This window comes from Malaclemys terrapin, chromosome 5 (genome assembly GCF_027887155.1).
Source record: "Malaclemys terrapin pileata isolate rMalTer1 chromosome 5, rMalTer1.hap1, whole genome shotgun sequence".
NCBI lineage: Eukaryota > Metazoa > Chordata > Testudines > Emydidae > Malaclemys > Malaclemys terrapin.
In genome coordinates, this window is record NC_071509.1 from 21,195,127 (window position 1) to 21,207,808 (window position 12,682).

Genomic DNA, 12,682 nt, shown 5'->3' on the forward strand with positions numbered 1-12,682 from the left:
CTGGGCCACAGGATCTTTTTTGGGAAGGAGATGACGAGGCACACCAAGTGTCTACATTTTAAACCTTTATTGATAAAATAATAAAATAACAGCAGAGAGTGCTGGAAACGCTCCCACATCACTGAGGGGAAGAAAGAAAGCATTAATATCCCAAGCCCTAATCCACTTTCATACTCCCACATGTACAACCCAGACTGGCCAAGTCTGGGTGTAACGTCAGAAGAAGTGGGGCGGGGAAGGTGGATGGGAGTGCTGTCTTGGGCCCAGGCCATCCAAGAATCTGCTGTGCTCTCCGAGTTGCTTTAGCTCTCAGGAGGGTTTTTAAGTCCTGGGCTCCTTGGGGGTGGGGTTCGTTCAGGGCCCTTTGTTCCTGGTGTTCTTTGTACCAGTCCAAACAGGCTTGCTGTGGCCTCCCTGGTTTCCCAAAACATCCCGGCTCTGGAGACTGTTTTCCCTTCTGTTGGCCTTTGCTGTTACTGTTTCATTCGCTCTCATTGTTCTTGCTGTTAGCTCTGCTTAACTTATTTCTTCTCTTCTCCTGGCTGGGTGGGGGGGTTGGACTTCCCCCCTTCTGTCTTGGCAGGTAGCAGCTGGCCTTGGGCTGGAGTCAGCTTCTTATCTTCGGACTGAGCTTGCTAGCTGCAGCATTGAGTTAACCCGTTCTCTGCTTTCTTCTTTCTTCCCCCCACCACTCCTTGGCCTCTCGTAAACCTGCAAAGGAATCTTCCATTCTCCATTCACACACCTTTAACCCTCCCCAAAATGCTTTGCGATGCTTGCAACAGTGTTAGCAATATACAGTGCTGATCTACCTTCCCAGGGGACTCCCTAGGGAGAGGGGGCAATTGGGTTGTGACACTTCGATGTTTCACAATGGCTCATTTTGGTTTCTTTGGGCCTTCTTGTGTGCAGGATGAGCACTTTATGTTAATTAATGCTTCTTTCCTGGTTGGTGAGTTACAGAGGCTTACGCTGCAAACACTCAATATAACTTTATACCATGGGATACAAATGTTATAAGTGAGACTTGAAAGCTTGTCTTTGTCACCAACAGAAGTTGGTCCAATAAAAGATACACCCACCGTGTCTCACCAATACATCCTACAAGCATTTCATCAAGTCTAAATACATTCTTATAAACTTAACATCTATTTTAATAATGCTAACACATAGGTGAACCAGATTGGTTTCCAGCTATGCATTTGTAAGTGTTCAGTGAGACTTGGGGGCCTTGGCATAGCCTGGCACTTTTTCTGCCAGCGTCACACACATCTGTAGCTTGTAGTGTAGATGAAAACTTAGTCACAGGGATTCATTTGTATATCTTAGGGGACACCATGATTTAGATCAAGCAAAATAACTTCAATTATTAACCATGTCTATTTTATTAGAAAAGAAAAGAAAACATAAAAGAACACAAGTAACAGTACACCAATGATAGACTGATTACTTGTGTTACAATCTCTTCTGTATGTGTGTTTGTGGAGAGCTTTTAACAGAGATTATAACTATGACCCTACCAAATTCATGGTCCATTCTGGTCAATTTCATGACCAGAAGGATTTTTAAAATTGCAAATTTCACAATTTCAGCGATTTAAATCTGAAATTTCATGGTGTTATAATTGTATGGGTCCTAAACCAAAAAGGAGTTTTGGGGTGGGGGTCGTAAGGTTATTGTAGGGGGAGTTGCGGTACTGCTACCCTTACTACTGCTGCTGGCGGCAGCACTGCCTTCAGAACTGGGCAGCTGGAGAGTAGCTGCTGCTGGTTGGGAGCCCAGCTCTGAAAGCAGAGCTGCCACCAGCAGCAGTAGTGCAGAAGTAAGGATGGCATGGTATAGTATTGTCACCCTCACTTCTGGGTTGCTGCCTGCAGAACTGAGCCTTCAGTCAGCAACCACCACTCTCCGGCTGCCCAGCTCTGAAGGTAGCAGCGCAGACATAAGGGTGGCACGGTATGGTATGATATTGCCACCCTTACTTCTGCACTGCTGCTGGCGGGGCGCTGCTTCAGAGCTGGGTGCCCGGCCAACATCTGCTGCTCTCCAGCTGCCCAGATCTGAAGGCATGCAGAAGAAAGGGTGGCAATACTGTGACCCCCTGCAGCTCCCTTGGGGGTCAGGGCCCCCAATTTGAAATACTTTGGTCTCCCCTGTGAAATCTGTATAATATAGGGTAAAAGCACACAAAAGACCAGATTTCACAAGGGGAGATCAGATTTCAAGGTCTGTGATATGTTTTTCATGGCCATGAATTTGGTAGAGCCCTAATTATAACCTTGAAAATGGACTGCCTTTGGGGGGTGGGGCATACTTTGGTAAGTTAAGACTAATTAATATTGTTTCCCTAAATAATTGTGAATTCAGTCTTGGTATCTTACTAGATACTTAAAAACTGTTTGGGCAAAATAGTGTATGGGCAAAATAATTTGCTTACGGGCAGGCGGGACCCTGTCTAGTTATTAATAATAACAACAACCAGTCAGTTTATAGATGGGCAACGTAAGCAATCTTAACTAAATCCTATGAAATTGAAAAGAAATATTTAAATTTGTTGCTTAAAAGAAGCCATTTAAGGAACTGTCTTGAGATGTGCCAATTATGAATATCACGAACCTTATATCCTACTGTTTTTGTTTACTAATATTTAGCCCCATCTCCTCCCAGGAATCCATGGACTAATAATCATTTGGTGATTAACAGGAGAAACTGTTGGTATTTTAAGTTACAACAGCATTTTTATATCCCAGTAAAATGATAGGACTTTGAATCTAATCCCTTGTCAGTGTCTTAGTTAACTTTTTCTCACCAGTCCATGTTGAAATGTTGGGAGATTTCCTTGGTTTTGGTTTCTTCTTAGTCTTCTCCGTTTTTCTTAGCTCTTATGGCAGCTTGCTTGTAGAGCTGGACAGGATATACTGATAAGTGCTTGCTGTTTAAGCAGGATAGCAGAGGTTGTGTGTGTCTGAGAAGTGCTCACTTCAGAGATTTTATACCCTTCTTCCTAGTTCCATGAAATTATAGGAAAACACACCTCTTTCAGGCTTCTTTAGATTCAAAGCTTGTTGCTGTCACTCATTGGCTCCATTACTTGGGGGTTGGTTTAGGTGACACCTTCAGCTCTTGAATATGCAGTCTATTTAATGAATGCACAATATTGCTAATTGTTTTTGTGGCAGAAAAGCATCAGATAACTTTTAAAGGTAGTTTTAACTGTCTTTTTATTCAGTCAATTTTCTGAGATATTTCTTCAATTTTAACAGTTTAACAGGAAATGAAATTCTGTTTCTGAAAAGTCCAAACACGCCTGTACTTTATATAAAGTTTTCAGTTTTTAAAACAGTCTTTCAATATTAAATAATTCTTAAAGAGAGTCATTAGTTTAAATAGTTATTTAAAAAAAGTTGTTTATTCTACATGAAAGTTTTTGGTAAGATTATTCTTCTTGTCTTCCTGAGTTGGGTGAGAGTTGCTTGAGCACTGTGAGTAATTAATTTTCCTATTAATATAAATATTCTATATTTAAATATTCTTACATTAGTAATTAGTTTAGTAAAGTCATTACATTCTGTGCTGGTACATAAAGCATTTTACTATTACACAGTAATTATATTAGGAGCTTTTTGTTTAGCTAACGTATTTTCAAGTATACATTTCACAAAGGTGTTTGTCATTTCAACGTATAAGAAATAAACATATAAGGTTTTAAACACATCCAACTACATGTTTTTCCTAGAGACTTCTCTGAATCAAGTTTTTAGAATAATTATAAAATTATTTTCATCAAAGATATTTCTAGAATTCTTTGTGTAGTTTTACCCAGATTTATTAATGCATCCTAAGTTCCTTTTCACAATCAGGTCTCTTCCTAAAACATGAATGTTGTACATGGTTTGTCTTCTTGAAATAAGGATTATGTTTGTATCAAGCTGGTATTTTACAGAAAGGGAGTTGTCCTGGTCTAGATAAGACACTTTTAGGGGTTTGTCCCTTGACTAAGCTCCATAGAGTTACAATCTGTTTGTTATAGCAATTAAACTTCTATTAACTATTTTGTACAAAGCACAAATTTAAATAACCAATCCATCTTTTAAATACAGCACAAAAGAAAATGGTATAAAGATAAAGCAAGGTAAAGTTTAAAATGCAGCTACTCGTGGGGTAAAAAAACATGGGTTTACGGCTAGGGAGGGCTATCTTTTCTGACGTGCTTGTCCGTGGGTTATAGCATCAATTCTGGAATTTCTTTGGTTAACTTTAGCATTTTGCAACATAACTAGCTAAACATAATATGTGTTGTCCTATTTGCAAGTATTATGGCTGTAACATACTTGTGGCTCAGTGGTTCCCAAACTGTGGGTCATGATCTCAAATGGGGTCATGCTATTAGCATATGGGGTCATGGTGATCTCTAATGTGCCAAGGACGCCATTTTGCTCCGCTCAACATGACCTCTCGAATATGGTGCATACAAGATCACGCTGAGAGAGGACACCATTTTGCTTTTCAAAATGGTGTTGTCCTTGCTTTCTGGGGTTCCATCAGGAAACGTAATTAAAATGGGGTTGTTCTGTCAAAAAATTGGGCGGGCCCTGTTGTAGCTATATCTTAACATTCAGTAAACAAGTTGTAACAACTTAATATTTTAAAAGTTATTATTGTATCAATATAATTTTTGCATCAACATTGAGGTCTGTCCACCACAATTGTTCAGCTTTGCTTTGGCATTAATAAAGTAGCAAGAGATCATGATCCTATGCCAATATTTAATTATTTTGATATCTTTTATAGTAATTTTGATAAATGTATTCCCAAACACTAAGAAGAACAAAAAAGGAAAATATCAAGTATTAAATCAATTTTTATTTATTTATTCTTTAGGACTTCTGCAGATGAAGGAACTGGGATGCCAGGAAAGCACCTAAGTGAAACATGAATAAGAATTGCATTAATTAAGGGCTCCTCCTGTTCTAGAGATTAACCAAAATGTATAGACCAGGGGAAACAGTGAAACGCCGACTCAATATGCATGCTCCTCCTCGGATAAGAAGTGTGGAAGTTGCAAGAGGAAGAGCTGGCTATGGGTTCACCCTTTCTGGACAAGCTCCCTGTGTTCTTAGCTGCGTTATGAAAGGAAGTCCTGCAGATTATGTGGGACTTAAAGCAGGAGATCAAATATTTGCAATTAATGAAATTAATGTAAAACAAGCTTCTCATGAAGATGTGGTGAAACTAATAGGAAAATGTTCTGGAGTCTTGCACATGGTCATTGCTGAAGGCAACAGTCATATTGACTCATGTTCTAGTGATGAAGAAGTTGGTTTTTATGATGGGAAAGGATGGCTGAAGCCAAAGCCTGACTCTAAAGCCTTGGGTATAAATAGAGCGGAGAAGGTTGTTGAAGAAATGCAGTCTGGTGGAATTTTCAACATGATCTTTGAAAATCCTAGTTTTTGTGCTGGTAATGCAGAGAATTCAGTATCAAAACAAAGATCCCTTTCTGAGACTGCTGCTACTAAATTTGAAACTGGACATGAAAGTATAAATAACAATCCTAATCTACTTTCAAAGGAAGAAATATCCAAAGTGTTGCATGATGATTCAGTTTTTCAAATTGGACTGGAAAATCCAGAAGACTTTGGGTTAGATGCAAGTATTTTAAACGTTGCTATGGTGGTAGGTTACCTAGGCTCGATTGAACTTCCTTCAACAAGCTCAAATCTGGAAAATGACAGTTTGCAGGCTATTCGGGGATGTATGAGACGCCTTCGGGCAGAACAGAAAATCCATTCATTGGTGATGATGAAGATTATGCATGACTGTATTCAGCTCTGCAGTGACAAGTCTGGTGTAGTGGCAGAATATCCTGCAGAGAAACTGGCATTTAGTGCTGTGTGCCCTGATGATAGAAGATTTTTTGGGCTAGTTACCATGCAGACAAATGATGATGCAAGCTTGGCTCAGGAAGATGAAGGGGTTCTGAGGACATCTTGTCACGTGTTCATGGTGGATCCAGAATTATTTCATCATAAAATTCACCAAGGTATAGCAAGACGTTTTGGACTGGAGTGTACAGCAGATCCAGACACAAATGGCTGTTTAGAATTTCCAACGTCATCTCTACCTGTTCTTCAATTTATCTCTGTCCTCTATAGGGATATGGGTGAGCTGATTGAGGGAATGCGAGCAAGAGCTTTTCTTGACGGCGATGCAGATGCTCATCAGAATAACAGTACAAGCAGCAACAGTGATAGTGGTATTGGAAATTTTAACCAAGAAGAAAAAAGCAATAGAGTTTTGGTGGTTGATTTAGGAGGCAATCCAAGTAAACATATTCCTAATAGTGTATGGGAAAATCCAGTTGGAAGGGGACAGAATCAACATGCTTCCCATTGGAATGGCTTCTGTCAAGAACAAGAAGGAAACACTCATTTAGAAATAATTCAGAATGACAAATCACAAAATTTAAGTAAGCACTTAAGTCCTTCAGCTCGTATTGAAGTTCCACTAGTTTCTTCTCGAAATTCAGTGCCGCCATCCAAGAAAAGTATTGTAGGCATAGGCAATCAGAGATGGTTGCCTGTTCATGTCTTACAAGAATGGCAACATGGAAATGCCAGTGACCAGGAGTCTTATACAGATTCTACAGATGGCTGGTCAAGTATTAACTGTGGTACTCTTCCCCCTCCAATGAATAAGATTCCAGCTGACAGATATAGAGTTGATGGCAGCTTTGGTCAGCCCCAATTAACATCCCATACAAATGAATGGTCTAAGAATGTTTTTTGCACACACAAGAAGTTTGGCCCTCAACGCAATATTAGAAAGTCTAAAGAAGCTAAAAAGGTAAGAATGTTCATATATAGGGTACTGCAAAACACTCTGAAGTTACACTGTTACACAACTTAAGTTTTATTAAACATATGTAACTTTTGTAATTATAAAATTGTACATAGAGGTGTTAATATGGGGACCTTCTGAGCTATTCGTCTCATCCTCCTCCTTTGTCATCTCTGCAAATGCCACAAATGGGGAAGGCTTAATAATATCCTGTTGCATAAAAATATCTGTTAATTAATATGTTAATTAATTCCCAGACACAAAAGAAGTTAAGATGATGTTAAAGTTGACAGAATATTTCAGTAACTTAAGGATAAAACACTGTACAAAGAACATTTGTTGGGAAAATCCAACCTTTTTAAAAAGGAAATTCAGAGTAGAGGTAAAATTTAAATATGAACACTTGAAGAAATAGAAAGTCAAAGCTAAACTTACTTTACTATTTCAAACTTCCAGACTTTTAATAGCTTTATTTTGCTAATGACAATGTTCGTGTAAGGATTTTCACAGATGTGTGTCTATCATAATTTAATTTCTACAGAGTTTTTGTTTGGGAGTTACTTTAGTTTTTAAAATAGTCATAACATCAGACAGGAAGAGAAGGCATGGGGTGTGGAACCAACACTTGCCACTGTTTCTGCAGACTTCCTGAGATCTGCAGGAAGGGAGCCCTAATCCTGTGCACCCCTTGAGAACTTTTGCAGGGGAGCCTCTCTCATGTGAATCTAAGGAGTGTCACAGGAGTAGAGTTCTGACAGGGTATCTTACGAGGATTTTGGGGAGCTCCCCCACCCTCCGCAAGCCTTTAGGCACCCCAGGAGCTTTAGGCTACCAATGCTTATTAAACTCCTAGGAGTGACTGTGAGACTCTTAATAAGCCTAGTGAGGATTGCATGCAGGTGGGAAGCCTCTAAACTAATCTAAGGCTGTAGGAGGCAGCGGTGTGAGGCTCTGATGAGTCCATATGGAATCTGCTTAAGGGCTGCAGTGAAAGTGAAATGGCCCCTGCTCTGCTGTTGCCCCCAGGCCTCTTTCCCCACTCTGTGCTGCCAGCATGCCACTTCCGTGCTGCCCTGCCATATCTCCTTTCTTCACTGTTCCATCAAATTTGAGGCTCTTGCATGCCCCAGGCCTCTTGTGGAATTGCTAAGGAACTGTAGGAAAAGAACACCCCAGGAGCTCTGAAAAAGTATGGGGATGCTGGGACTGACAGTTTCCATTTTCATTTTTGAAGCTGGGTCTGGCAAAACAGCAGGCTTGTATAATTGTGATGACCACCACTATTCTAACTTCAATTTTGGTGGGAAAATACTCCTTCTTCTTTGATGCTTGCACGTGTCCATTTCAGTGTAAGTATTTGTGCGCCCACACAGTTGCCAGAAATTTTCCCATGGGAGTATCCATTGGGTTGGCTCTAGCGCCTTCTGGCATTGCACACTGGTATAAGGCCCTGCTGACCCTGCCATCCTTCAGTTCCTTCTTACCGCCCATGGTAGTTGCTGGAGCCTCTCATTGCTTAGGCAATCTCATCCCTTAATGGTTTTTCTCAAATTTTAGTGTAAATTGTTAGTAGTTTGTTAGTTTTAGATAGGAGCTTTGTCCTTCGTCCTGGTGCCGAGGCATGCCTCGGCTGACGGGGTTTCAACCTTGTGCTGCATGCAACAAGTCTATGCCTTTGAGCGACCCGCACTCGAGCTGTCTCATGTGCTTAGGGGAAACTCATAGGAAAGAACGTTGTCTAATTTGTAAGGCGTTTAAGCCTTGGTCCCAGAAAGACCATGTTGTTTACTTGAAGGACCTACTCATGGAGGCAGCCTTAAGACCGGCCTTGGAGCCTCGATTTGACTTGGCACTTAACACCTCAGCCTTGGTGCAGAGCGCTCCTCCATCTCTGAGTGCTCCTCGGCACCAATTATCTTCGCTGGTGCCTAAGAAGAAACACTGCAAGCACTTGGCGAAGAGCTGGTCTCTGGTGCCTAAGGATAAGGAGGACAGGGACAGAGCAAGACCTGTGTCGGGCTGTTCTTCATCCCTGGCACTGCATCGTCAGGTGCCCACTGCCCTGGTTCAGTAGTGTTCTATGACTCCCACTCAAGACCAGCATACTGGTCAATTTGCGGTCCTATCGACCCCCAAAGGGTTTACGACTGCAAGGGATCTTATCTTGCCAGAACCGGGCTCCCCAAAGGGGCAGGCCGATGTCCCCAAGCAGCAGGGAGTTTGTGCTGGCACCTAGATTGGCATCCCGCCAGCTGTCTAAAAGGGAAGCCAGCGCTGACAGCATCTTCTCTGGCACCTAGTGGCATGGCTCTGCCCTGGTTTCTGCGGCGCACCTCCTTGTCTTTTTCATCAGACTCAGAGGAGGAAGCATATTCCTATTGCCGAAGCGGCTGACCATGCTGCTCCCCGGGCCACTCCCACTCTTTCATGGCACTGAGCTCATTGGAACCTCTGGGTTCCTGGACGCAGTACCCATAGGGCCCAACCACCATGCAGTGGCCCTTTTAGGTTCCCACTGCTTCCAGGGACCCCTTCAAGATCATCTTTTTTGTTGTGTTGGAGGCCAGGGCACCCCCAGTACTGCACAGACACACCCCGGAACTGGACTCTAGTACCGAACATGGTACCAAACCCCAGGAGGAATACCCGCAGGCCCCTGCTGGCACCGAGGCACTGATAGAGGCTTCCCATCTGGTTTTAGCCTCCTCATCGTCCTCTCCAGATGAGGCCACATGGCTCCTGGAGTTTACACTGCCAGATGACCATAAGTCGTGTCAAGACCTTTTGAAGCGGGTAGCCTCAAACCTAGGGGTCCAAGTGGAGGTGGTTAAGTAGGTGACACATGGCCTCCTAGACATCCTGTCACCAGTGGGTCCATCCAGAGTGGCCCTACTGCTACGTAACACCATCACGAACTCTATTAAGGCCTTTCAGCAAACCCCTGCCTCCCTTCCGCCAACAGTAAAACGCTCAGTGTAAATACTTTGTTCTGGCTTAGGGGTACGATTTCCTTGTCTCACCCCCCCCGGGATCACTGGTGGTTGCGGCAGCCAATGAATGAGACCGCCAGGGTCAGCCGGGCTCTAGTCCCAAGTTGAAGGACCCTAAAAGGCTGGACCCCTTTGGGCACAAGGCCTACTCCTCAGGGTTCCTGCAACTGCATATAGCAAACCAGCAGGCCTTGCTGGGGTGCTACAACTTCAACGTGTTGGAGTTGTTGCTCAAATTCAATCACCTTCTTCCCCAGGACTCCAGACAAGAGTTTTCCTCCCTTGTTGAGGAAGAAAAAATGGTATCCTGGGCCTCCCTACAAGCAGCCCTGGACACTGTTACCTCTGTGGCCAGATCAATGGTGACCACTGTGAGGATATTTAGGAGCTCCTGGTTGCAATCATCGGGGCTTCCTCAGGAGGTGCAACACACCATCCAGGACCTCCCTTTTGAAGGTTTGTCGCTCTTCTCAGAGCAGATGGATGCTAGGCTGCCTGCCCTTAAGGACTCAAAGGCAACCTTGAAGTGCTTGGGACTCTGTGTACTGGCAGGTACAAGAAAACAATGCAGACCGCAGCAGTTACTTCAGACAGCCAGGCAGGACCAACAGATCCTCGCTGGATCCTGGGGATTGGTATGCCACCCTTGATCTAAAGGATGCTTACTTCCATATTGCAATTTTCCCTGGTCACAGACATTTCCTAAGGTTTGTAGCAAACCAAAATCAATACCAGTTTCAGCTGCCTCACAGGTTTTCACAAAATGTGTAGTGGTAGTAGTGACCTTTCTAAGGAAAACGGGAGTCCACATATTCCTATACCTCGACAACTGGCTGATCAAGGGCTGGTCCAGAGCTCAAATAAAGATCGACAAATGGATCATCCAATCAAGCTTCAATGCATTGGACTTCCAGAAGTCCACCCTAATCTCAGTCCACAGGATAGAGTTCATAGGGGCAGTACTTGAATCAGTGCAAGCGAGAGCTGTACTTCCTAAGGACTGGTTCCTCAGAATCACGTCCTTGTTAAGATCTCTCCAAAGCCATCTGATCATGACCGCATAACAGTGTCTGAGCCTCCTGAGCCACATGCTACAGCACACAAAGCTCCAACTCAGGCCTCTGCAAGCCTGGCTAACCACAGTCTGCTCCCCCTCTCGACACCCCCTGGACTTGGTTCTCATAGTCCCAGCCCAGGTTCTAACCTCACTACAATGGTGGCTGGACAGGAGCACACTATGTGAAGGGGTCCCTTCTCGAGACCTTGCCTATCCCTGTCGCTGTCATGCAAAGCATTGGCTGGGGGGCCCACTTAGGGCCTATCAGAACATAAGGCCTCTGGACCCAAGAAGAACTCTCCCTGCAAATCAATGTCAGGGAACTCAGGGCAGTACACCCACTTGACAGGCAAATCTGTTTCAGTCCTTACTGACAATACGATGGCCATGTTCTACATAAACAGGCAGAAGAGTGCACATTCTTCCTCCCTATGTTAGGAAGCAGTCTGCCTGCTTTTAAGTCTTCTTCATATCTGCAGCTCATTCTAGTCTACCTGTTTTTAAGACAGAAAGGGCTAGCAGCCATCTCAGCTTTCCATCCCAAGGTCGACAGTCGTTAGGTCTTTTCACATGACATAGTAGTCAGGTTCCTTAAGGGCTTGGAGAGGGTGTACCCACAGGTCAGGGATCCCACCTCTCTCTGGGATCTAAACCTGGTGCTGTCAAAGTTTTCCAGGACCCCTGTTTGAACCATTGGCAACATGCTCACTGCTACACCTCTCTTGGAAAATAGTGGCCATCACCTCGGCCAGACAAGTTCATATCTCTGAAACCCTCATTTTGGAACTCCCATATATGTCTCTTTTTAAAGACAAGGTCCAGTTGAGACTGCACCCATTGTTCCTCCCAAAAGTTGTATCTCCGTTCCATTGCAGTCAAGCAGGTTTTTTTTGCTGATGATCTACCCTAAATCGTATATGAACAGGGAGGAACAGCGACTCCACTCATTAGATGTATGGCGTTTCCTGGCCTACGACATACAAAGGATCAAACCATTCCGCAGATCTACTCAGCTGTTCATAGCAGAAAGGATGAGAGGTTTCCCTGTTTCTGCACAAATAATCTCATCGTGGATCACTTAGTTTATCAAGACATGTTACATGCTCGCTAACATACTGCCCCCATCTAACCTGACTGCTCACTCTACAAGATCTCAAGCCTCTTCCACTGCTTTCTTAGCGCAGGTACCAATTCAGGACATATGTAGGGCGGCAACCTGGTCATGGGTTCATATGTCACCTCGCACTATGCCATTATACAATAGACCAGAGATGACACTGGCTTTGGCTGGACTGTGTTACAGTCAGCCTGCCCTCTGAAGCCACCTCCTGGTCAACTTCTGAGTCACGTTGGAATGCACGTGTGCAAGCACTTGGAGAAGAAAAACTGGTTACTGATTTTTCTGTAACTGTTCTTTGAGATGTGCTGCACATGTCCATTCCGAAACCCACCCTGCATCCCCTCTTTGGAGGCCGTCGGTAAGAAGAAACCGCAGAAGGGCAGGGTTGGGAGGGTCTTATACCTGTGCTATGAGCTTGTGACACCAGAGGGTGCTAGAGCTGACCCAACGGATATCACTAAGGGAAAAATTTCTGGCAACTGTGCTCAGGGCACGCAGATACCTACATTGGAATGGGCATGTGCAACACATCTCGAAGAACAACAGTTACTAGAAAGGTTAGTAACTGTTTTTTTTCCCCCATTGCCAAGCCCCCGTAGCAATCAATTCACAGTTTTTTCTTCCTATGAGGAAAAGGTTTAGACTGATTGTCATGAAAAGATAAACCTACAGCAT

The 12,682-nt window shown here is 43.6% G+C and overlaps 1 protein-coding gene across 2 annotated transcripts in view; it reads left to right on the forward strand.

The window, feature by feature from the left end:
- Window positions 1-12,682, forward strand: part of RGS12 (regulator of G protein signaling 12) — a 180,449-nt gene that overhangs the window by 7,048 nt on the left and 160,719 nt on the right. For both annotated transcript variants that reach the window (XM_054030685.1, XM_054030686.1), the window contains exon 2: window positions 4,882-6,846. In XM_054030685.1, coding sequence (XP_053886660.1) covers window positions 4,987-6,846 — 1,860 coding nt within the window. In that variant the 5' untranslated portion in view covers window positions 4,882-4,986. The remainder of the gene's footprint in view (window positions 1-4,881; window positions 6,847-12,682) is intronic.